Source organism: Balaenoptera borealis (assembly GCF_965194805.1).
Source record: "Balaenoptera borealis genome assembly, chromosome: 7".
In the NCBI taxonomy this organism is placed as follows: domain Eukaryota; kingdom Metazoa; phylum Chordata; class Mammalia; order Artiodactyla; family Balaenopteridae; genus Balaenoptera; species Balaenoptera borealis.
The window spans coordinates 125,077,902-125,102,383 of record NC_138864.1 but is presented as its reverse complement, the minus strand read 5'-3'; the positions used below and the strand labels follow the sequence as shown (position 1 = coordinate 125,102,383).

The 24,482-nt window shown below is 39.0% G+C and overlaps 1 protein-coding gene and 1 pseudogene across 2 annotated transcripts in view; one reads left to right on the top strand and one right to left on the bottom strand.

The window, feature by feature from the left end:
* The window catches only part of GALNTL5 (polypeptide N-acetylgalactosaminyltransferase like 5), a 110,851-nt gene that overhangs the window by 8,309 nt on the left and 78,060 nt on the right, over positions 1-24,482 (bottom strand). Inside the window, exons 6-7 of the mRNA XM_082398980.1 lie at positions 22,466-22,715; positions 17,244-17,361 (exon numbers count right to left, since the gene is read on the bottom strand). Coding sequence (XP_082255106.1) covers positions 17,244-17,361; positions 22,466-22,715 — 368 coding nt within the window. The remainder of the gene's footprint in view (positions 1-17,243; positions 17,362-22,465; positions 22,716-24,482) is intronic.
* On the top strand, positions 13,489-17,213 carry LOC309631986 (tRNA-splicing endonuclease subunit Sen15 pseudogene; annotated as a pseudogene). The gene has a single exon. The product of its transcript is annotated as a tRNA-splicing endonuclease subunit Sen15 pseudogene (transcript).

Sequence of the window (24,482 nt, the reverse complement as noted above, 5' to 3'; positions counted from 1 at the left end):
TCTTTAATTCAGTGATTCTTGCATGGTCCCCAGGCCAGCAGCATCAGCATCACTAAGGAACTTAGAAATGCAAATCCTTGGGCCCACCCAGACCTACAGAACTAGGAAGGCTGGGTCTGGGGGCACAGTAATCTGTGTTTTAACCAGCTCTTTAGGTGATTCTGATGCACACTAAAGTTTGAGAACCACTGTTCTAATTGATCAAGGTAATATATCCCAGTTTTATAGATATTTTCTTAGGTGGATTCACCTAATCATTTAGGGAACAGTAGTAGGAGAATAAGACTCACTGAAAACAATACTCAGAAGTATTATGGTGAAATATATCACTCAGATAGTCAGAAAGGATTATGTTAAAGAAAATGGAAAGGCAGAACTTCTGACATAACATGAGACCTACTGACTGGTGCAACTAACCTCTAGAGTTCTTTAGAAATACCCAGAAACATCCCCACAGAATGTCTAGAAACATATCCATTGAATTCCTTCTCTAAAATGGATGGCTCAGTAGAAAAACCCTTAGACCAGAAGTCCAAAGAATTAGGTTCTTTTATCATCTCTGCCACATGCTTATGATCAGACGTATCCTCTCTGACTCTCATTTTCATCTGGAATTGAGAACTAAATAGATGCTCATTTAAGCTACCACTTGGGGGTGCTTTGTTATGCAGCAAAAGCTAGCCACCTATAATGTCTTATTCTCTTTTTTAAAAGTGAGAACTTAAAGAAATTTGGAAAATCATTAATATCTGTTTAATAATTAGAATGGATACAGAAGTATCTATTATTATTGGTACATTCTTACACGTTTGAAATGCTTCTGTATTAAAAAAAGAAATCTGGCTATGAGTATAGAATAGAAAACAGAAGTCAAGTAACCAAAGTGATAAAGGAGGAATACAAGTAAAAAATGTATTTAAAAACTTTCTCAAAAATCAAATTGAGGGAAGCTATTGAAATGTAGCCCAGTCTTCATAGGACCCACAAAGTTGCTCTTTTCTTCTTGATTCATTCTCAAAGGGAAACATGATCCATCTGGACGTGCCTTTTGCTCTGCTCATTGTTCATGTGGGTGATGGTCAGCTTTCTTTCTCAGATATACTGCTGGAAGTAGTCTGTCCAGCTCCCAGTTTCTATTATTATTATTATTATTATTATTGGAGGAGGAAGAGGATGACGAGAGAGCAGAGTATCCCATCAAGAGTTAGTGTAGTGCAGTGGTGCAGAGCACAGACTCTGGGGCCACTCAGTGTGGTTCAAATCCCCTATGAGCTGTGTGATCTGGGGCAAGTTACTGAAGTTACTCAACCCATTTGTGTCTCAGTTTCCTCACCTGTAAAATGAGAATGATAACAGTACCTGCATCATGGGATTGTTATGAGCATTAGAAAATCTGATACTTGTAGAGTGCTTAGAGTTCATGTTTTGTAAATGAGAGTGTATCTCTGTTGTAGTGAAGTGCGGTAGACTGCAAGTGTGGTCACAAATGCTTTTCATTCTTACATGCACACTTAATTGCAATGTAACTCTGTACTTCATTCCATCAAGAAGTGAGGTTTATTTCTCCACCTCTTGAATCTGGTCTTGGCCTCGTGATTTGCATTGGTCAACGTTAACAAACGTGATGCAAACAGATGCCTGAAAAGTGTTTGTAGCACTTTGGGACTTGCCTTCTCTTGCTGCTCTTGAGAACCTTGTGACCACTTCACTGTGAATGAGCCTCACTAGCCTGCCTGACAATGAGAGACAAATGACCTGGTCATCGCCACTGTTCCACCTATTATTGGGCCAATGTCCACATATGTAAATGAGGCCATCCCATATGAGCCAGCACCAGCTGAGCTTCCCGATGAGCAGAGATGTGTAAGCAATACCAGTAGAAACCAGCCATCCTGGCTATGACCAAAAGAACCACTTTAGCAATCCAATGAATTTTGAGGACTTACAATTGATTGTTGTTTTAAGCCACTGTATTTTTGGGACAGTTTGTTATACAGCAAAAGCTAACTGATACATGAGGGAACATAATTCTCTTAACCAGTTTTACTCATTAAGTAAACAGGACCTCCATCCACTGAGTTGCTCATTCCAGAAACTTGGTGTGATAGATGGAAATACTGTTCAGCAATATTATCTCACTCTCCACCCCTCACTAAGGGGTAGAGTATACTTCTCTGACACACTGACTTTGGGCTTGTCCATTTGACATGCTTTGGCCCATGGAACGTGAGCAGACATGATGCCTGTGGAGGTCTTAAATATGCTGTGTGGTTTGGCTTGACTTTTGCATTCCTGCTTATCAACATGAGAAGAATATGCCCAGAGTTGCTACTAGAATGACGAGCAGAGCTGACCAAACTCAGAGCCCAGAGCCCAGCCCTGCCAGTGTAAATTCCGAGGCAGAGCCATGCTGGCCAACCCAGAGACACAGGAAAGAAAAAAACAGATGCTCTTGTTCTAAGCCACCCAGTTCAGAGCTAGTTTGTAACAAGCATCATCGTGGCATTAGCTGACTAATGACACCCCTTTCTCTCGATATCCACGTAGCTGGTCCGTCTCCGGGTTCTGTCCATTCTACTTGTAAATATGCCTGGGATCTGTCCAGTTCTTTCTGTCGCCGTTGCTACTGCTCTGGTTCCGTCCATTGTCACCCTTTGTCCAGGTTATTGTAAGAACCTCCTGGTCTGCCAGCTTATCCTCCACTACGTCAGCCTCCACAGCCACTGTCACTGCCCTGCTTAAAACATACCGGTGGCATTTCCTTGCACGTAAGACACATCTAAATCCTTACAGGGTCCTGCAGAGTCCCGCCCCTGCCTCCCTCTCCAGCTTAGTCTTGCTGTTCTCTCCTCACTCATTCTGGTCCAGCCTCACTGGCCTTCTCCACTGACACACATGGGTTGGAAGGCTGTCCGCTTTCCAAGTCAGTGGGCAGAAACTGGCGCATTACTGAGTATCTTCTTACTCTTTGTCTGTCATCTGCATTTGTGAGGGGAAGCAGGGGTGCATCATGCGACAAAGCCAGGGTAGGAGTTTCTCAGTCCACCTTGCTGGCCTCACAGTTATGGGGGTGCCTCCCAGATTCAGGCTGCCTATTCATTTTAATTTCTAGTGGGATCTCATCTTTTCCAGTCTCAGTAAATATCTTAGTAGAAAGTTAGGAGAGGCTGCTGCCCAGATACCATTTTAAATTAGAACTCTGGGGCAGCTGTAGCATAAAAAGAAAGGAACGAACATTGGCTGGGAGCACTTTAGGTGGCAGAAGCTGCGTTAGATGCCTTATGCCCATCGCCGCGGTGAATGCACACAGTACCACTGCAAGGTGTCTATTATTCTGATCGTTTACACGTGGGGCCTTTTAGACTCTTGAGTGGTTCAAATATTTCTCGACCACTTTTTACATAGTCAAAGTACCAGGTGCTGAGAACGCATTTTGAACAAGTCAGATCTTTCCCTGCCCTCATGGAGCTTACAGCTGGTGGGAACACACAACTGGCAGAGCCCAGCACGGAATAAAAATGGGGTCTCAGGTTCAAAAATTATGAAAAGTTTCAAGATGGCAACAGCAGAGCATTAAGCCAAGTGCGGGGTTCTTCTAAACATGGTACCACGTGCCACCACCCAGGCTGCGTGTCTAAACTGCCTGCCCTGCACACACTGACAGGAGACAACTGTGACACAGCACAGTAAGTGCTGTGATGGGGGAAGCGTGCAGAGGAGGGGATCGGATCCCAGACTTGGGTGTGTGTGTCTATGTGCGGGGGGCGGGTAAGGAAGATAAGGTCAAGAAAGTCTTCCTGAAGAAATTACATCAAAGCTGTAGCTATGGGTTACGGCGGTGGCGAAAGAGGAAAGTGAACAGAGGCAGGTGATGATTTAGAGGTAGAACTGCCTAGATAGGGTGAGGTTAACGTGGGCAGGAGAGGGAGTGTGGAGTCCAGGGAGGTTCTCCATGGGGCATGTGTGCAGATAACTGGCGGGGTGGGGGAGGGGTAGCATGTCATCCACTCACAGAGGGAACGTGGGAGGAGGAATTTGGGTTTAGCATACCTGTGGGACATCCCTGCCATGGTGACTTGTAGGCGATTGGCCACACAAGCTTGTGACTCAGGAGAAGGAACTGGGAAGGAGCGAGAATTGGTGTCATCAGCATCTGTTAATCATGGGAACGTGATGTGGATGAGGTTATGGAGAAGGTGGAGAGAGCAGAGAAAGAGGGACTTGGGGAAACCCCTTAGGGGTGGAAATTCTGAGCAGATGGGCCAAGAAAAGTAACCCAGTGAGGCAGTGGAGAGCCACGGTCTGAGCAGGGGGCTGGGTGCTGAGCAACTTGCCTAATCCTCTACTGTGTCAACGCAGGAGAATTGGCTTCAGCCTCTCTCTACCGCAGGCGTGTGGTTTGCTCTCAAATCACAGCATCCAAGGGATGTAGCAACCTTGGGCCGAATCTGAGCTGGCACCCGTGTCTAAGAGGCTCAGTCTGGAGGGTGAGGTAGGTGATCCTCCAAGTGTAGGGCAGGACCCCGGTTCCTGCAGGAGTGTATCTTGCCCCTTGGGGGACACCAGGATGGAACCCTGGGGCAGTGTGGCCAGACACAGAGTAGGTTGTCTGCTCTCTCAGGGAAACAGGAATGCTAATCTGGAGCCTGGTTATGAGGCCTATTCCAAGGTTGGGAGTGAAGCTGCAGCTCCGTGGGCACCCAGCGAGTCATCATTCTCCACGAGCAATGGTAACACTGAGCTCAGAGCAACTAAAACAAATTCAGGGCATTGGAGGCTTCCAACATATAGCCAGCCTTAGAGAGAAGTGACTTAGAAACAGGGTAAACCCGAGCTGAGGGGCGGGGAGGGTCTCAAGATCTGAAGTTGAGTAGATCATACAAGGCAGGAAGCGATAGGTTTGGAGCACACTACTTATGATTGCTGTGAGCTTGGGCACGTCACACTACCTCTCTGTGCCTCGGTTTCCCCGTTATAGACAGGAGATGATGCTGGTACCTACCTCACAGGTTTATTATGAGGATTAAGTGAGTTAATATCTGTAATATTTCAGAGCAGTGCATGTCACACATAATAAGAACTTGAAAATGAAATACATTTTTATTCTTTACATCTCAACTTAAATGCCATTTCTGCCGTGGCAGACACACACCTCCCCTAAGACAAGGCTAGGTTCGCCTTTTATATGATCACACAGTACTCTGTATTTCCCCTTCATTGCATTTATCAGAAATAAAACTAAATAACTACTCATCTCACTCTACCCCAGATATTGATAGAATGGAAGCTTTATGTCATTCGAAACCACTTTTGCTTTGAGTGGTACTGTATTTTAGCACCCATCACGGTGCTTGGCATGTGACAGGTTCTCAATAAATACTGCTGAATGAGTGAATGAATGAATGAATGAGGATTGTGTCTTCTGAATGCCCAGCATGTGACACAGCCTGATGCAGGAGGTGCTCCTTAAACGATGGCTGTGTTGAACACTGAACTTAACTAGAACACTCAAGAGAGCCCTAAACTGAAACGAGATTTGGGTCTGACCACCATACAGGTGTTAGTTACAGCCATGGGAGTTGATGTAAGTATATTATGAAAAGTATTAACAAGCGGACAGCATAGGCGCTGGCCGAAGAGAATAGAGGAGCCGCCACAGGTCCTGGTGGTCCTGCCTTGCCGGGTGCTACCACTTTTGTTTCTGGGCCATGGGAAGGCTGCGATGTGGAGAAGGGAGGCGTGGTGGGCGGCAGGTGGGAGGTATTCGGCTGGCTCAGAGTAGCGGTTCTTTCCCATCAGATAAGGAAAGAGTGCACTAAGTTAACAACAAGCATGGCTTCACAGGTGCAGAGCGGCTACATGTCAGCCCTGAGCCCTGAAGAGCACGTGGGGTAAGAAGAGAGGGTTGACAAGAGGAGCAGTCTTGCGAGCACCCATGTTTAAGAGACACACAGAAGAAATTCCTGTGAAGGAGACTGAGAACAGCTGAGCGATACAAGGGGCTTTTCTTGGATTTTGCCCTAAAACACAAGAAAACTTCTGGAAAAGACTGGTGTACCATGTCAAATGCTACAGTAACCTCAAGCACACGGAAGACCAAAAGCCATCCATCAGGGACACGAATATGAAACTGATGACAGTGCCGTAAATGATGTCAGAGGAAGGATGCTGAGGGCCTCCAGGATACTGATTTACTGGAATGAAGAGTGAGTGAGAAATGAAGTAGATGCAGGTGTAGCTGATCTTCCCTTAGGAAAAACCAGGTTACTTGGGTAGAGAGGGCTGCTGGTGTCAAGAGAGTGCCTAGCTATTTATTAATTTACATGTTTGTTTACAAAAAGAAAGAGCCAAGCATACTTAAAACGTATGAAGGGGCCATTTGGAATCAAGTAGCTGAAAATATTGAAGCAAAGATAATGAGTGCACTTGAGTAATAAGTTTGCTGTTATTTGCTGTCTGGAGGGAAGGTAAAGCCAAGATAAGGAATACACTCACTTTTTTTTTTTTTTTAACTGTATGATATCACTTGTAATGTGGAATCTAAACAATAATACAAATGAATGTATATGCAAAACAGAAACAGACTCACAGATATAGAAAACAAACTAGTGCTTACCAAGGGGGGAGGGGCAAGGTAGGGCTATGGGATTAAGAGATACAAACTACTATGTCTAAAATAGATAAGCAAGCAGGATATATTGTATAGCACAGGGAATTATAGCCATTATCTTGTAATAATTTTTAACGGAGACTTATCTGTAAAAATACTGAATGACTATGCTGTACACCTGAAACTAATGTAATACTGTAAATCAACTATATTTCAATAAAATTTTTTAAATAATACAAATGAATCTATATACAGAACAGAAACAGATTCACAGACAGAAAACAAACTTATGGTTACCAAAGGAGAGAAGGAGTGGGGGAGGGACAGATTAGGATTGTGTGACTAACAGATGCAAACTATTATACTATACATAAAATAGATAAGTAACAAGGATTTACTGTACAGCACAAGGAATTATATCAAATATTTTGTAGTAACCTATAATGGAATATAATCTGAAAAAGAAAAACTGAATCACTATGCTGTACACCTGAAACTAATACAATATTGTAAATCAACTATACTTCAATTAAAAAAAAATTTTTTTTTAATGGTGGAATTTTGAATCCCCAGGATTTTGTTTCTTTGATTAGAAGTAAATCAGTATTTTTCTGAAATATTCATTGTTCATTAGTATTTCCTTTAAAAGTCTTAAAATTCATTTATATATATAATGCAACACCATTCAAAATCTTAGGGATTGATTTTGAAATTGCTGAAGTGATTGAGAAGAACAAATTACACTTAGAAAATTCTGAAAATGAAGAGTAACAAGGGACTCACTCTACCAATTAATAGACTTTATCGTAAAGCTACAGAAAATATTAATGCACGTGATTGGCTCAACAACTGGCAGATGGATCAGTTGAACACAGAAAGACCTAAGTATATATGATAATTTAATTTGTTAAAAAATGTGTCGTGCCCGTTTCTTTCTCTTCATAATTGTCACTTGATTAACAACTTGAAAAAAATGCAGAACTTTAACTCGTATCATGCACCAAAGTCTAAATGTAGTAGAGAATTAAGTATAAACAATGATGTCATAAAACTATTAGAAAAAAATTATATGAAAAATTATTGGATTTGAGAATTATAAAAGTTAAAAAGCAAACTTAAAGCAAATATTTTACTTGTTTAAAAGCCTTTAGTATTTAGCCTTTTACCATTATATAATATCTATTTTCTGTTTATTGCTTTTAATCTTAAATGACAATTTTATGTTAATATTGCCACTTCACCATTTCTGGTTTTGTTTATTCACCTAGTATTTTTTTTTTCTTTTCTTTTTTTAATTTTTGAATTTTATTTTATTTATTTTTTTATACAACAGGTTCTTATTACTCATCAATTTTATACACATCAGTGTATACATGTCAATCCCAGTCGCCCAATTCATCCCACCACCATCCCCACCCCCCGCGGCTTTCCCCCCTTGGTGTCTATACATTTGTTCTCTACATCTGTGTCTCAACTTCTGCCCTGCAAACCGGTTCATCTGTACCATTTTTCTAGGTTCCACATATATGCATTAATATACGATATTTGTTTTTCTCTTTCTGACTTACTTCATTCTGTATGACAGTCTCTAGATCCATCCACGTCTCAACAAATGACCCAATTTCATTCCTTTATATGGCTGAGTAATATTCCATTGTATATATGTACCACAACTTCTTTATCCATTCATCTGTCGATGGGCATTTAGGTTGCTTCCATGACCTGGCTATTGTAAATAGTGCTGCAATGAACATTGGGGTGCATGTGTCTTTTTGAATTATGGTTTTCTCTGGGTATATGCTCAGTAGTGGGATTGCTGGATCATATGGTAATTCTATTTCTAGTTTTTTAAGGAACCTCCATACTGTTCTCCATAGTGGCTGTATCAATTTACATTCCCACCAACAGTGCAAGAGGGTTCCCTTTTCTCCACACCCTCTCCAGCATTTGTTGTTTGTAGATTTTCTGATGATGCCCATTCTAACTGGTGTGAGGTGATACCTCATTGTAGTTTTGATTTGCATTTCTCTAATAATTAGTGATGTTGAGAAGCTTTTCATGTGCTTCTTTGCCATCTGTATGTCTTCTGTAGAGAAATGTCTATTTAGGTCTTCTGCCCATTTTTGGATTGGGTTGTTTGTTTCTTTAATATTGAGCTGCATGAGCTGTTTATATATTTTGGAGATTAATCCTTTGTCTGTTGATTCGTTTGCAAATATTTTTTCCCATTCTGAGGGTTGTCTTTTCATCTTGTTTGTAGTTTCCTTTGCTGTGCAAAGGCTTTTAAGTTTCATTAGGTCCCATTTGTTTATTTTTGTTTTTATTTCCATTACTCTAGGAGGTGGATCAAAAAAGATCTTGCTGTGATTTATGTCAAAGAGTGTTCTTCCTATGTTTTCCTCTAAGAGTTTTATAGTGTCCAGTCTTACATTTAGGTCTCGAATCCATTTTGAGTTTATTTTTGTGTATGGTGTTAGGGAGTGTTCTAATTTTATTCTTTTACATGTAGCTGTCTAGTTTTCCCGGCACCACTTATTGAAGAGGCTGTCTTTTCTCCATTGTCTATCCTTGCCTCCTTTGTCATAGATTAGTTGACCATAGGTGCGTGGGTTTATCTCTGGGCTTTCTATCTTGTTCCATTGATCTATGTTTCTGTTTTTGTGCCAGTACCATATTGTCTTGATTACTGTACCTTTGTAGTATAGTCTGAAGTCAGGGAGTCTGATTCCTCCAGCTCCGTTTTTTTCCCTCAAGACTGCTTTGGCTATTCGGGGTCTTTTGTGTCTCCATACAAATTTTAAGATTTTTTGTTCTAGTTCCGTAAAAAATGCCATTGGTAATTTGATAGGGATTGCATTGAATCTGTAGATTGCTTTGGGTAGTATAGTCATTTTCACAATGTTGATTCTTCCAATCCAAGAACATAGTGTATCTCTCCATCTGTTGGTATCATCTTTAATTTCTTTCATCAGTGTCTTATAGTTTTCTGCATACAGGTCTTTTCTCTCCCTAGGTAGGTTTATTCCTAGGTATTTTATTCTTTTTGTTGCAGTGGTAAATGGGAGTGTTTCCTTAATTTCTCTTTCAGATTTTTCATTATTAGTGTATAGGAATGCAAGAGATTTCTGTGTATTAATTTTGTATCCTGCAATTTTACCAAATTCATTGATTAGCTCCAGTAGTTTTCTGGTGGCATTTTTAGGATTCTCTATGTATAGTATCATGTCATCTGCAAACAGTGACAGTCTTACTTCTTCTTTTCCAATTTGTATTCCTTTTATTTCTTTTTCTTCTCTGATTGCCGTGGCTAGGACTTCCAAAACTACGTTGAATAATAGTGGTGAGAGTGGATATCCTTGTCCTGTTCCTGATCTTAGAGGAAATGCTTTCAGTTTTTCACCATTGAGAATGATGTTTGCTGTGGGTTTGTCATATATGGCCTTGATTATGTTGAGGTAGGTTCCCCCTATGCCCACTTTCTGGAGAGTTTTTATCATAAATCTGTGTTGAATTTTGTCAAAAGCTTTTTCTGCAGCTATTGAGATGATCATATGGTTTTTATTCTTCAATTTGTTAATATGGTGTATCACATTGATTTATTTGCGTATATTGAAGAATTCTTGCATCCCTGGGATAAATCCCACTTGATCATGGTGTATGATCCTTTTAATGTGTTGTTGGATTCTGTTTGCTAGTATTTTGTTGAGGATTTTTGAATCTATATTCATCAGTGATATTGGTCTGTAATTTCCTTTTTTGTAGTATCTTTGTCTGGTTTAGGTATCTGGGTGATGGTGGCCTCATAGAATGAGTTTGGGAGTGTTCCTTCCTCTGTAATTTTTTGGAAGAGTTTGAGAAGGATGGGTGTTAGCTCTTCTGTAAATGTTTGATAGAATTCACCTGTGAAGCCATCTGGTCCTGGACTTTTGTTTGTTGGAAGATTTTTAATCACAGTTTCAATTTCATTACTTGTGATTGGTCTGTTCATATTTTCTGTTTCTTCCTGGTTCAGTCTTGGAAGGTTATACGTTTCTAAGAATTTGTCCATTTCTTCCAGGTTGTCCATTTTATTGGCATAGAGTTGCTTGTAGTAGTCTCTTAGGATGCTTTGTATTTCTGTGGTGTCTGTTGTAAATTCTCCTTTTTCATTTTTAATTTTATTGATTTGAATCCTATCCCTCTTTTTCTTGATGAGTCTGGCTAATGGTTTATCAATTTTGTTTATCTTCTCAAAGAACCAGATTTTAGTTTTATTGATCTTTGCTATTGTTTTCTTTGTTTCTATTTCATTTATTTCTGCTCTGATCTTTATGATTTCTTTCCTTCTGCTAACTTTGGGTTTTGTTTGTTCTTCTTTCTCTAGTTCCTTTAGGTGTAAGGTTAGATTGTTTATTTGAGATTTTTCTTGTTTCTTGAGGTAGGCTTGTATAGCTATAAACTTCCCTCTTAGAACTGCTTTTGCTGCATCCCATAGGTTTTGGATCGTCGTGTTTTCATTGTCATTTGTCTCTAGGTACTTTCTGATTTCCTCTTTGATTTCTTCAGTGATCTCTTGGTTATTTAGTAACCTATTGTTTAGCCTCCATGTGTTTGTGTTTTTTACATTTTTTCCCTGTAACTGATTTCTAATCTCATAGCGTTGTGGTCAGAAAAGATGCTTGATATGATTTCAATTTCCTTAAATTTACTGAGGTTTGATCACCCAAGATGTGATCTATCCTGGAGAATGTTCTGTGCGCACTTGAGAAGAAAGTGTAATCTGCTGTTTTTGGATGGACTGTCCTATAAATATCAATTAAATCTATCTGGTCTATTGTGTCATTTAAAGCTTCTGTTTCCTTATTTATTTTCATTTTGGATGATCTGTCCATTGGTGTAAGTGAGGTGTTAAAGTCCCCCACTATTATTGTGTTATTGTCGATTTCCTCTTTTATAGCTGTTAGCAGTTGCCTTATGCATTGAGGTGTTATAATTGTTATATCTTCTTCTTGGATTGATCCCTTGATCATTATGTAGTGTCCTTCCTTGTCTCTTGTAACATTCTTTATTTTAAAGTCTATTTTATCTGATATGAGTATTGCTACTCCAGCTTTCTTTTGATTCCCATTTGCATGGAATATCTTTTTCCATCCCCTCACTTTCATTCTGTATGTGTCCCTAGATATGAAGTGGGTCTCTTGTAGACAGCATATGTATGGGTCTTGTTTTTGTATCCATTCAGCAAGCCTGTGTCTTTTGGTTGGAGCATTTAATCCATTCACGTTTAAGGTAATTATTGATATGTATGTTTCTATTACCATTTTCTTAATTGTTTTGGGTTTGTTTTTGCAGGTTCTTTTCTTCTCTTGTGTTTCGCATTCAGAGAAGATCCTTTAGCATTTGTTGTAGAGCTGGTTTGGTGGTGCTGAATTCTCTTAGCTTTTTGCTTGTCTGTAAAGCTTTTGATTTCTCTATCGAATCTGAATGAGACCCTTGCCGGGTAGAGTAATCTTGGCTGTACGTTCTTCCCTTTCATCTCTTTAAGCATATCATGCCCCTCCCTTCTGGCTTGTAGAGTTTCTGCTGAGAAATCAGCTGTTAACCTTATGGGAGTTCCCTTGTATGTTATTTGTTGTTTTTCCCTTGCTGTTTTCAATAATTTTTCTTTGCCTTTAATTTTTATCAATTTGATTACTACGTGTCTCAGCATGTTTTTCCTTGGGTTTATCCTGTATGGGACTCGCTGCGCTTCCTGGACTTGGGTGGCTATTTCCTTTCCCATGTTAGGGAAGTTTTCGACTATAATCTCTTCAAATATTTTCTCTGGTCCTTTCTCTCTCTCTTCTCCTTCTGGGATCCCTATAATGTGAATGTTGTTGCGTTTAATGTTGTCCCAGAGGTCTCTTAGGCTGTCTTCATTTCTTTTCATTCTTTTTTCTTTATTCTGTTCTGCAGCAGTGAATTCCACCATTCTGTCTTCCAGGTCACTTATCCATTCCTCTGCCTCAGTTATTGTGCTATTGATTCCTTCTAGTGTATTTTTCATTTCAGTTATTGTATTGTTCATCTCTGTTTGTTTGTTCTTTAATTCTTCTAGGTCTTTGTTAAACATTTCTTGCATCTTCTCGATCTTTGCCTCCATTGTTTTTCTGAGGTCCCGGATCGTCTTCACTATCATTATTCTGAATTCTTTTTCTGGAAGGTTGCCTATCTCCACTTCATTTAGTTGTTTTTCTGGGGTTTTATCTTGTTCCTTCATCTGGTACATAGCCCTCTGCCTTTTCATCTTGTCTATCTTTCTGTGAATGTGGTTTTTTTTCCACAGGCTGCAGGATTGTAGTTCTTCTTGCTTCTGCTGTCTGCCCTCTGGTGGATGAGGCTATCTAAGAGGCTTGTGTAAGTTTCTACACTCACTTTTTAAATACATGTCATTCACAAAATAGATTCTATTCTCAGACACAAGAATGTGCTTATTAAGTTACGAGGTCCTGAAAGGGAGACTATTTCATATGCTTCATTCTCAGAGAGCAATGCAATAAAATGAGAATAATCAACCAATCAATAAAAAGCACCAGAGGCATGGAGTTACAAAAATAATGCCTGGGGCTTCCCTGGTGGTGCAGTGGTTGAGAATCTGCCTGCCAATGCAGGGGACACGGGTTCGAGCCCTGGTCTGGGAAGATCCCATGTGCCGCGGAGAGGCTGGGCCCATGAGCCACAATTGCTGAGCCTGCGCGTCTGGAGCCTGTGCTCCGCAACAAGAGAGGCTGCAATGGTGAGAGGCCCGCGCACTGCGATGAAGAGTGGCCCCCGCTTGCCGCAACTGGAGAAAGCCCTCGCACAGAAACGAAGACCCAACACAGCCATAAATAAAAATAAAATAAATAAAATTAAAAAATAATGCCTGGGACGGCAGGGCATGGAGGAGCGCGGTGAGTCCCAGCCGACCGCGGGTTGCAGCGATGTGCGCCCGGGCGGCGATCACAGCTGCGGCGCCCCTTCATGGGCCCCCGAGGACGCCTGGATGGACATGCACCCTAAGTATTTAGAAATGATGGAATTAGATATAGGAGATGCCACCCAAGTTTATATAGCATTCTTGGTTTACCTGGACCTCATGGAGAGTAAAAGTTGGCACATGAAGTAAACTCTATGGGATTACCAGATCTCCAGATCATCTGCCTTCTTGGTACTGAGAAGGAGAAGGGTTACAGACGGTGGTGCCTACACCTGTCAGTGCTTCCCTCAGCCATAAAAGGATAAGGGAGATCTTGAAGGCATCTCGAAAATTGCAAGGTGATCCAGATCTGCCGATGTCTTTTACTTCCACCATAGTGTAGTCTGACTCCACAATAGTCTATTACAAATCTACTGATGGATTTATGCTGCCAGAGCCTCAGAATATTTCCCTTAGAAGATGACACCTATAATTCCTGATGCTTGCTTTATTCACACAAGATTGGATTGAGACCCCTCAGCCTGATTCATCTTTTATCTCAGAGCTAGTCGGGGTTGATTTAGCTGGGCCCATTCCATAAGTTTTCTTTTCAAGAATAAAACTTTCCCAGATAGAAGAATTAATTTTATTCAAAAATACAGGCTAGTTGCTCTAGAACTTTCTCATCTGGAGACAGTTTAATTATAGTTGTATAAAGTTTATGCCTAGGGTGTGTTCAGAAGGGTAGAACATTGCTGAGGCTGCCACCTCTTTCCCTTACTCAACCCTCTCAGTGCCTTTTGGTCACTACAGCTAGCCTGGAATGGCAGTTCATGCACACTTTGATACCTGGAGAGTTTACTTTAGTCTGCTTTTTCATCCCCAATAGAAAGTATTCTTTCAACTGGTTTTTTTCATGTTGCAATTACTGTTACTTCCCTCTTTGGTTGACTTTAAATCAAAACTAAAAATATCCTCATCCAGAGTGTAAAATTACATGTCTAGATTAATAGGAACCAGAGAATTGCTACCTACAAGAGTACTGAGTATTTTTTTTCCATTCTTATTACCACCGCCTGTACTGTATCATAGCTAGATTATTACAAGGGATATAGTAGGGGACAGTGTTAACCTTAAAAACATCTTTCTTAAGTAGACCCAGTTTTTCCACTTTTGTTAATACCTCCCAATTAAGTTGCCTAAAGTATAAACAATTATATGCAAAAGATGTTTCAAGTGACATTGTGGGGCATATAATAGTCCAAATTATAAATGACTTAAAAGTTTAAGGCAAGGGTGAGCAAAATTTTTCTGGAAAGGGCCAGAAAGGAAATATTTTAGGCTTTTCAAGTCATATAGGCTTTCTCACAACTTCTCAGCTCTGCTGTTTGTAAGACAAAAATAACCATAGACAGTATCTAAATGAATGGATATGGCTGTATTCCAATAAAACTTATTTGCAAATGCAGGGCCATAGTTTGCCAACCCCTGGTCTGGGGAAATAGTCAATAAACATATATAGCTAATGAATGGTAAGTTATGTACCCATTAAAAATTAGTAATGAATATACTGAAAAACATGAGAAAATATTTAGTAACAAAAAGCAAGATACAAAAGTGTATGAATGCATATGATTATGGCTATAAATAACACACCAAGTATATAATAAAAAGATGACAAAATAAATTACTAACTGGTTATAATAGGATGGCAGGGCAGGAAATGGATGACTTTGTCTTTCTTCAATATTTTAGTTTTTCTCTATTTGTATTACTTTTATAATAAAAATGTTTTAAAATAAATAAATAAATAAATAAATAAATAAAAATAATGCCTGGATCAGAAGGGAACAAATGAGTAGGAAAATAAAAAAGCAATGAAAATAACGAACTTATAGGATACTGCCAAATAGGGACTTGAAGGAAAAATATATTGCTCTAGATATTCTTATATTCAAAATAAGGTATCTGAAGCATTACGAGAGAAGACTGTGCTTACACTAACTTTAAAAAAATGTAGAAAGTAGCCAGCCAAACAAAAGGAAGAGGGACATAAAATCCAAAGCAGAAAAAAATTGGAAAAACACAAAAAGCAAATCTGGTGAACATCTTAATACATGCTAAGAGAAACGCAATTCAAAGTATAATCGCTGCAGATGATTTCAGAGAGTATAAAGAGCAGTTGGCAAAATTAAAGCAGAACAATAATGGCTGCCACTTATTTATCAGCTCTGATAAATAATCTCTTATCTTTACAACAACCCTGTATGAGAGAGAATTTTTTTCTTCATTTTACTTGTAAGGAAACTAAAGCTCAGAGAGAATAGGAATTTAGTCATAAATGAAGCTGTTTTCTCTACACCCAGTTGTCTCTGTTGGGAAAAGAGACAAAGCAGAGAAAAGGGAGAAAAAAATGTGAAGGGCAATGATGGCAAGCTCACAGCCCAGATTTTTATGCACAGTTCAAAATGATCATTATAAAAATCTATTAGAATTCAGTCAAATACAAAAAATTACCTATGATTAACATATGATAAACGTTTGAATAGCTCAGTGTTTTCTTCAGACTCTCCAGGAATATCTACTTTGTACCTTATTCTCCACCTCTATTACTTCATTAATTTTTTTTTTTTTTTTTTTTGGCCACGCCATGCGGCTTGCGGGATCTTAGTTCCCCTACCAGGGACTGAACCTGGGCCCTCAGCTGTGAAAGCAGGGAGTCCTAACCACTGGATCACCAGGGAATTCCCACATTAAATCTTTATAAAATTCTGAGAATGGCGTTTTTACTTATTCCTGTTTGACAGATGAGGAAACCGAGAACTAGAAAAATGAATGACCTGCCAAGGATCATACAGCAAGTAAGTGGTAGGGCTGAGACTCACCCTAATGTCTAGTGTTCTAATATCATAAGATTTTTTAAAAAACTAAATCTATTATTTTTATTGAGATATAATTTATACACCACCAGAAATCCACGCTTCAAAGTCTACAGCTCGGTGATTTTCAGCATTTTCACAAGGTTGTACAATCATCACCACCATCTAGTTCTGGAATATTTTACCACCCCACCAAGAAAACTGGTACCTGTTAGCAGTCACTCTCTTCCCCCAGCCCCTGGCAACCACTAATTTATTTTCTGTTTCTATGGATTTGCTTAGTCTGGACATTTCATACAAATGGACTCATAAATATATGGCCTTTTATGTCTGGCTTCTTTTACTTACCATAATGTTTTCAAGTTTCATCCCTGTTGTAGCAGGTATCTCAGGATTTAAGAATTAGGAGAAAACTTATTAGACATCTTCTACCAAATCCTCTCATTTTACAGATGGAGAAACTGAGACCTAACATACCCCATATATTCAGTGACACCCAAGTCCCCTACCTCCTAATCCTGTGTTTTTTCAACACACTACTAATACCAAGACAATCAGAATAATAAAAAAGAGATTCCACAAATAGGTAAAAATATCACATTAATTTGACATACCATATATTAGAAATAACATAGGTAAGAAAATCTGATATTTTGTTAAAGGTTTTCCATTTCTGTAAGGAATCCCATAAATCATTTACTTCACGTGGCACCTGAATGGCACCAGATGCTTGTGTAGGGAAACAGGGCGTAGTTCCCACAGCATATTACATGACCTGAAGTTAGATTTTACTTTCTATGTACAAAGGTAACTACTTAAAACAAAAAGTCTGAATTACCCTTAGTGAAAGTTCCAAATTTTCTCCTCCCCAGAGATTCATGCCCTTGTCGTACTGTCCGATTTCATTAAAATAATGCCTGTTTATAGCAAAAATTCCTCCAGCCATTGCAGGTGACCTAGAAAGGACACACAAATATTAAATTTATTCCATAAATTCAGTCATTGTGGATTTTGGCCAAAACTATATTAAATATTAGTGATAACAGTTAAAAACTGAAAACACCCATATTAACTAACACCAAAATTATCTTAATATACATTGAAGTATGTAAAATTAGTAAGGTAAAACGGCAACAATAGCTTTAACTTAGCTCTCATCAAATTTTGTAAGCAATCTATTCTAAAACGTTGTCTTGGTGACAGGGAAAATTTTCTTTAGTATGTGAGCTTCCCACAGGGATGATGATTGAATTGGGTAGTGGGAATTTAGAGATCTCCCTTCCTAAAGGCATTAATTGTCATATTTACTTCTAGAAAACCATAATGTTACATAGCATCTTTTTTGGTGCACCAACAGCAGAGCCCAATAAAACCAAACTATGTAGTTTGAAAATAATTACAGATCCATTCATTCATTGTTCCAAAAAGTCTATGTAAAGCCATTATGATGTGTTAGGGATAAATTAGTTAATCAACAAGCAAAGGTGGAAGTAGGGAGACTAGTTAGAGGTTGTTGTGGTGGTCCCAGAGAAAGATGATGGAATCTTGGATAAGGGTACAGCAATGAAGGAGATGAGATGTGGCTGAATTCTATATAGGTTTTGAAGATGGAGCCAGCAGATTTGCTATGGGTGGGATGTGCGGGTTGGAGGAAGTTTGGCCTGGATAACCTGGAAGATAGCGTTACCATGCACTGATTTGTTTGTTTGTTTTGACCACATTGCAGCATGTGGGATCTTAGTTCCCCGACCAGGGATCGAACCCATGCCCCCTGCAGTGGAAGCACGGAGTCCTAACCGCTGAACCGCCAGGGAAATCCCTAGAGTTACCATGCACTGAGACGGGGAATGCTACAGGTGGAACCAAGTTTTTGGTGGGAAGATTCAGTTTGGGACATATTTAAGGTGTCTGTTCAGCATGCAAGTGGAGATGCCAGTAGGCAGCGGGATAGGTGAGTCTGGTATTCTGAGAGAGGTCAGAGCCTGAGAGTCACCAGTACAAGGTGGATGAGAAACACTCCGTGAGCGAGGGGAGGTGAAGAGGACAGAGCCCTGGGCACTTCAGCAGTGAGACGTCGGGGGGAAGAGGAGGAATCAGCAAAGGGCATGGAATAAACCAGCGGTGAAGGAGGAGCGAGGGCTGGGGGCTCTGGTGGTCTGGAGGCCACGGGAAGATGCCCGTCAAAGAGGAGGGAGAGGCCAGCAGCATGGACACGGCTGACAGGCCACGTGAGACTAGGACTGAGGACTGGACACGACAGTGTGAACCTAGCGGGGAGGGCAAAGCCCGACTGCAGTGAGCTTAAAGTCGAGTGAACAGTTTAACAGAACTGGAGAGAGTGATAACCGACGACTCTTTCTAGGTGGTTAATACAAAGGAGAGAAAAGGAAAGGGGAAATGGCTGATAAAATAAAATCATTTTTTTTTTTTTAATTGTGAGAGAGAACAGCATGCCTGTAGTCTGCTAGGAGTCATTCCATCTGGTAGCTGGACGAAGCTGGTCCCTGCATGTCCCCCTCCCTGAGGGCCACGAGTGCCGTTGGTGGAAGCTTAAGGCCACGACTTTCCTTGCTTGTTCTAAGTTTCACCTACCTTTTATTTTTGTCATTAGAACTATTGTAAGTAGGGGAAAAAATATACCTTCAGATATGAATGCTAATTCATGGCTAGTATCTAAAATTAATTTTTTCCTTTAACTCTTTAAAACAACCTATTTTTTTCTTACATATATTATTATACATTATAATTGTATTATAACATATCATATGTATAATATATATTCCATATGTAATATATACACATATAATCACACAATTGGTATCATACTGATCTTTTTTTTAATTGAAGTATAGTTGATTTACAATGTTGTGTTAGTTTCTGGTGTACAGCAAAGTGATACAAATAGACATATATATATTATTTTTCAAATTCTTTTCCATTATAGGTTATTACAAGATACTGAATGTAGTTCCCTGTGCTATACAGTAGGTCCTTGTTGATTATCTATTTTATATAAGGTAGTGTATATATGTTAATCCCAAACTCCTAATTTATTCCTCTCCCATCTTCCCCCTTTGGTAACCATAAGTTTGTTTTCTATGTCTGTGAGTCTGTGAGTCTGTTTCTGTTTTGTAAATAAGTTTATTTGTATCATATTTTAGATTCCACATTATTCTGCCATAAGTTATTTATGGCCTGATTTTTTAAATTTAACATATTGTGAGAATTTTCCTTTTTAGTTAACTAGCCTTCAAAAATTTTAACTCTATAATATACTACAAAATATGAATATACTTTAACCATTTCAATATTGAACATTTATGTTGTTTTGATTTTCTTACTAAAATAAATATTGATACAATATATATTTCTGGACCTATCTTTCAACTCCTTGAAGATAAATTGTAAGAAGTAGAATTATTGCATCAAAGAATAAAAATATTTATCAAATTTTTAATTTATATTGCCAAATTTTCAAAAAGCATTTACAAATGTATATATACTAACAGTGTATTAGAGTTCCAAAATGTTGCTTTTCAGCAATTGACTATTAGAAATCCAATTTCCATATTGAATTTTTACAGCCTAAAAAATACTTAAAATGTGAGATACAGAAATATTACAAAAATTATAAGTCAATTTTTTGGTAAATGGAATATTTCAGCTTCTTACTAAAAGTAACTTCATTTTAGATTACTTTGAGATGAACTCAAAAGATTGATGCTTTATTTTTTAATTTTTTAGTAAATCATGATTTTTACATATTAAGTTTTATTTAAATGAAGTATAACTTTGTTCTTTTTCATCCTGAAGTCTGTAACATTAACAATAGCTACCATTTATACTGATCACTTCCTCTGTGTCAGGCCTTTAGTTATGTGCTTTACAAGTATTGGCTCATTTAAGGCCCTCAATAATCCAGAGAGGTAGGTATTATTATTATCATCATCATTTTACAGATGATACTGAAGCTGAGAGAGGTAACTGGCCCAGCTAAGTTGTTGGCCGCACCATGTGGCGTCTGGGATCTTAGTTCCCCGACCAGGAATCAAACCTGTGCCCCCTGCAGTGGAAGCGCGGCATCTTAACCACTGGACCACCAGGGAAGTCCCCTAACGGCTGCCTTAATGCACAACTCCAGGGATGCTAATTACCTATAGTCTTTGTGAACAGTGCCTTCTGGAAATGTGCAGTGCACAGCCTGTGCAGCTGTACATGGCAGCCCTAAACAGCTAACAAGTGATGGCTGGGGCAGAGGAAAGATCAGAATCATACACAGTGGAAGTTATACGAAGGAATCTGCATGTTATCCTAAAGGCAGTGGAAAGACAATAAGCAAGATGGGTGACATGTGCAAAGTGGGGTTTTAAGAAAATTAACGTAGCAACAGAGAGATTGGAATGAAGAGGAGGAGCTGTAGGCCAGACTGTCCCTTAGGGTGTAGAGTCTAAGCCTGGAGCAGTGATGGCTTGGGCCATGAGGACCATCAGAGAGATGGACAGATGTGATATGAGAATCATCACAAAGGATTGGTCTCCTGGAGCTGGTTAGTCACTGGATTAGAGAAGGCAGTGGGAGATCTGGAAGATGGCTATACAGTGCTCATATGTGGTCATGTTTAATGGCTGCATAACAGTCCATTACAGTTCTGGCATAAAGTATTGATACTATATAATTTCCCAATTATTCCTCCCAATTCTTAGATAGTCTTTATTTCATCCTTGATTTAAGAGATCACTTTGCTTACTAAGAGTAGGGGTTCAGGGCAGGGGCAGCTATTGGGATTAAGGGAAGTAATAAAGTGGAATGGGAATACCCACTTCTGGGAATGAGTGGATAAAGGGATAGCAAGGCAGCATGAGGCTGGAGACCATCAATGTGCAGAAGCATCAATTCACATCTCTTAAAGGAACAAAGGAAATAGATGGTGGAATTGAACCAGAGTTGGAGCTTTGCAGGGCTATTGTGGCAGAAGTGCAGTGGGATGTGGCAGAAGAGAAGAGAATTTATAGATCAGAAAGTCTAGACCACAGAAGCAGAAAGAAAACTGTGAGGGGTAAAAAGAGAAATCAAAGAACTGGACATCTTGATGATGTCCAAGGGTGGGCGTGGGGGGAACAGAGCAGGAAAAAGCCAGGAGGTTGTGGCCAAGGAGAGGGATATCTGGTAATTTAGAAGGTGAAGATCCAGAGTATGGCTGTAGGAATAATATATTAAATATCTAACATTTACACAGCACTTATTATGGACAGATACTGTTCTAAGCTTTGATATATGTCATTTAATTCTCATAACAGCCCTGTGAAGTACTGTTATTCTCCAGACTTACAGATAAAGAAATAAGGCGCAAAGAGGTTAAGTAACTCGTTCAAGATCACACAGCTCCAGCTAAATTAAAATAGAGGCAAAGATCAAGGACTTGCTAGGCTATGGTGTTAGAAAATTGACTCATGTGGTTTGTAAAACAAAGAGGTTAACATTAAAAGAGAAGTGAGCCTGGTGTCAAAGTTATCAGTAAATGTGGGGAGTGATTTGGAGGAAGTCTGTTGAGAAATAACCTCATAAGTACAGTTAGAAGTCATAACATTCAAATTATTCTCACATTTAGAAATATATTTTCCAAGACTGATATTCCAGGAAAATCACATTCATCTCAACCTATAAAATTACAGATGGAAGCACTTGCATAAATATTTTATACATGAATTTGGCAAAGACATCGACTTCTTCTGGGCTATCCACAGTGCTAGTACTTTGATCATTGATAAACATGCAACTTGTTCCTGAGAACCAAGTCCACATTTTAAAGCTGGACCTCTGAAATCAGAGGGATACTAACCATGGTGGTATTCCGAACTGGGGTGAGATGCTCATTTCCAGTGAGCGAAAGGTAAAGAAACAAAACCTACCACATTCTATTATTACAGACTTTTAGAAACAAGATAAATAATAAAATACTTCTCTTCATTAAGCTCATGAAATCAAAGTCATAATCTCTGAAAGCTTCCCCCTGCTCCCAATACCTATATGCTATTTTTCCATTACCAGAAGAAATCTCACCGGATAGGTCTAGTGGGTCCTTCTGGTCCATCCATCTCATAAGAGAAAACATGATCCCATTTAAATTGCAGATACCAGTTGAAAGCTCCCCTGACAACAGGAGAGGGCTGGTATTCCAGGGTCACATAATCAATGACATCTATCAGTGGACACACCACCATTCGGGGGTCCTTGGCAATGGCATTCAGCAAGGGCTCCAGCCATACTTTATTCACTTCGCAGTGACTATCCAGGAACACCAGAACGTCCCCTGGGGAGGCAAGAACAGGCGAGTGTTAGTGCATGTGTAGGAAACACCTGACAACCCAAACCAAGGCAACAAGCATTTGTCCAGCATTTACTATGTGTTTGGCTATTAAGGTGCTTTCAGCTTCACTGGCAGGAGACAAGAAACACATATTTTATATTGTATCACAAATGCAGGACATCATGTGCCACAAATATTCAGAAGAAGCTGGTGAACTGTGGGTTAGACAGTAGTCTGGGGAAGATTCTAAAGAAGCAGATGGAACTGAGCTGACCTTCAATGTTAAAATATCATTTTATCTCAGCCTTGATTGATCAACTCAATGTAGCAAATGTTTACTGCAAGGAAACCTTCCTTGGTATTTAGTTTGGTCCTTGGGATGCAAAGATGCATAATTATTTTGCCTCTTGAATTCAAGCTTTAATGAGGGTCTATTCTGCTTTGAGAACATGGGAAAACCTGGCATGGCCAAAATAAAGAATATGTGTGTTAAAATATATTAGGTGGTCTCAAATTGGAAGGGACCTCAAAACTCAGGTGCAGAGGTTAGACTTTTTCTTGTAGCCAACATAAAATCATAGGAAGGTATGAAAACATCCTATGTTTAGATCAGAAGACTTAGTATTATTAAAATGTTTATAATCTCCTAAATCAATCTACAGATGCAATTCAACCCTTATCAAAATCCCACCGGCTCTTTTTACAGAAATTGATCCTAAAATTCATATGGAAAGGCAAGGGATCCAAATTAGCTAAAACAATCTTGATAAAGAAGAACGAAGTTGAAGGATTTCCTGCTGTCAAAACTTACTAAAAGGCTACAATAATCAAAACAATATAATATTGGCATAAGATACTTATAGACCAAAGGTATAGAATTAAGGGTGCAGAAATAAACGAAGCATCTATTGTCAATTGATTTCAGAAAAGGGTACCAAGACAACTTAATTGGGAAAGAATCATTTTTTTCAATAAATATCCTGAGACAACTGGATATCTGCATGAAAAGAATGAAGTTGGACCCCCTAACTCATACCAAACACAAATATTAAGTCAAATGGATAACAGACCTAAAAAGGTAAGAGCTAAAACTATAAAACTCTTAGAAGAAAACAGGCATACATTTTATAACCCTTGAGTTAGGTAATGGTTTCTTAGGTATGACACCAAAAATACAAGCAACAGAAGAAAAAAAAAAAAAAACAGGTAAATTGGACTTCATCAAAACTAAAACCTTTTGTGGTTAAATAGATACCATGAAGAAAGTTAAAAAAAAAATCCACAAAATGGGAGAAATTATTTACAAATCATATATTGGATAAAGGACTTGTATCCAGAATATACAAAGAACTCTTAAAACTCAGTAATAAAAGACAACTTAATGAAAAAATGGGTAAAGGCTTTGAATAGACATTTCTCTAAAGAAGATATACAAATAGCCCATAATCATGGGAAAAGGTGCTCAACCTCTTCTGTCATTAGGGAAATGCTAATCAAAATCACAATGAGATATCACTTCATATCCACTAGGGTAGCTATAATCAATAAGACAGACAATGGCAAGTGTTGGTGAGATTGTGGAGAAATTGGAACCCTGTGCATTGCTGATGGGAGTATAAAATGTTGCAGCCACTTTCAAAAATTATTTGGCGATGCCTCAAAAGTTAAACACAGAGTTACCATACACCCCAACAATTCTACTCCCGGGTATACATATACACAAGAGAAATGAAACTTAGGTTCACACAAAATCTTGTACGTTAATGTTCA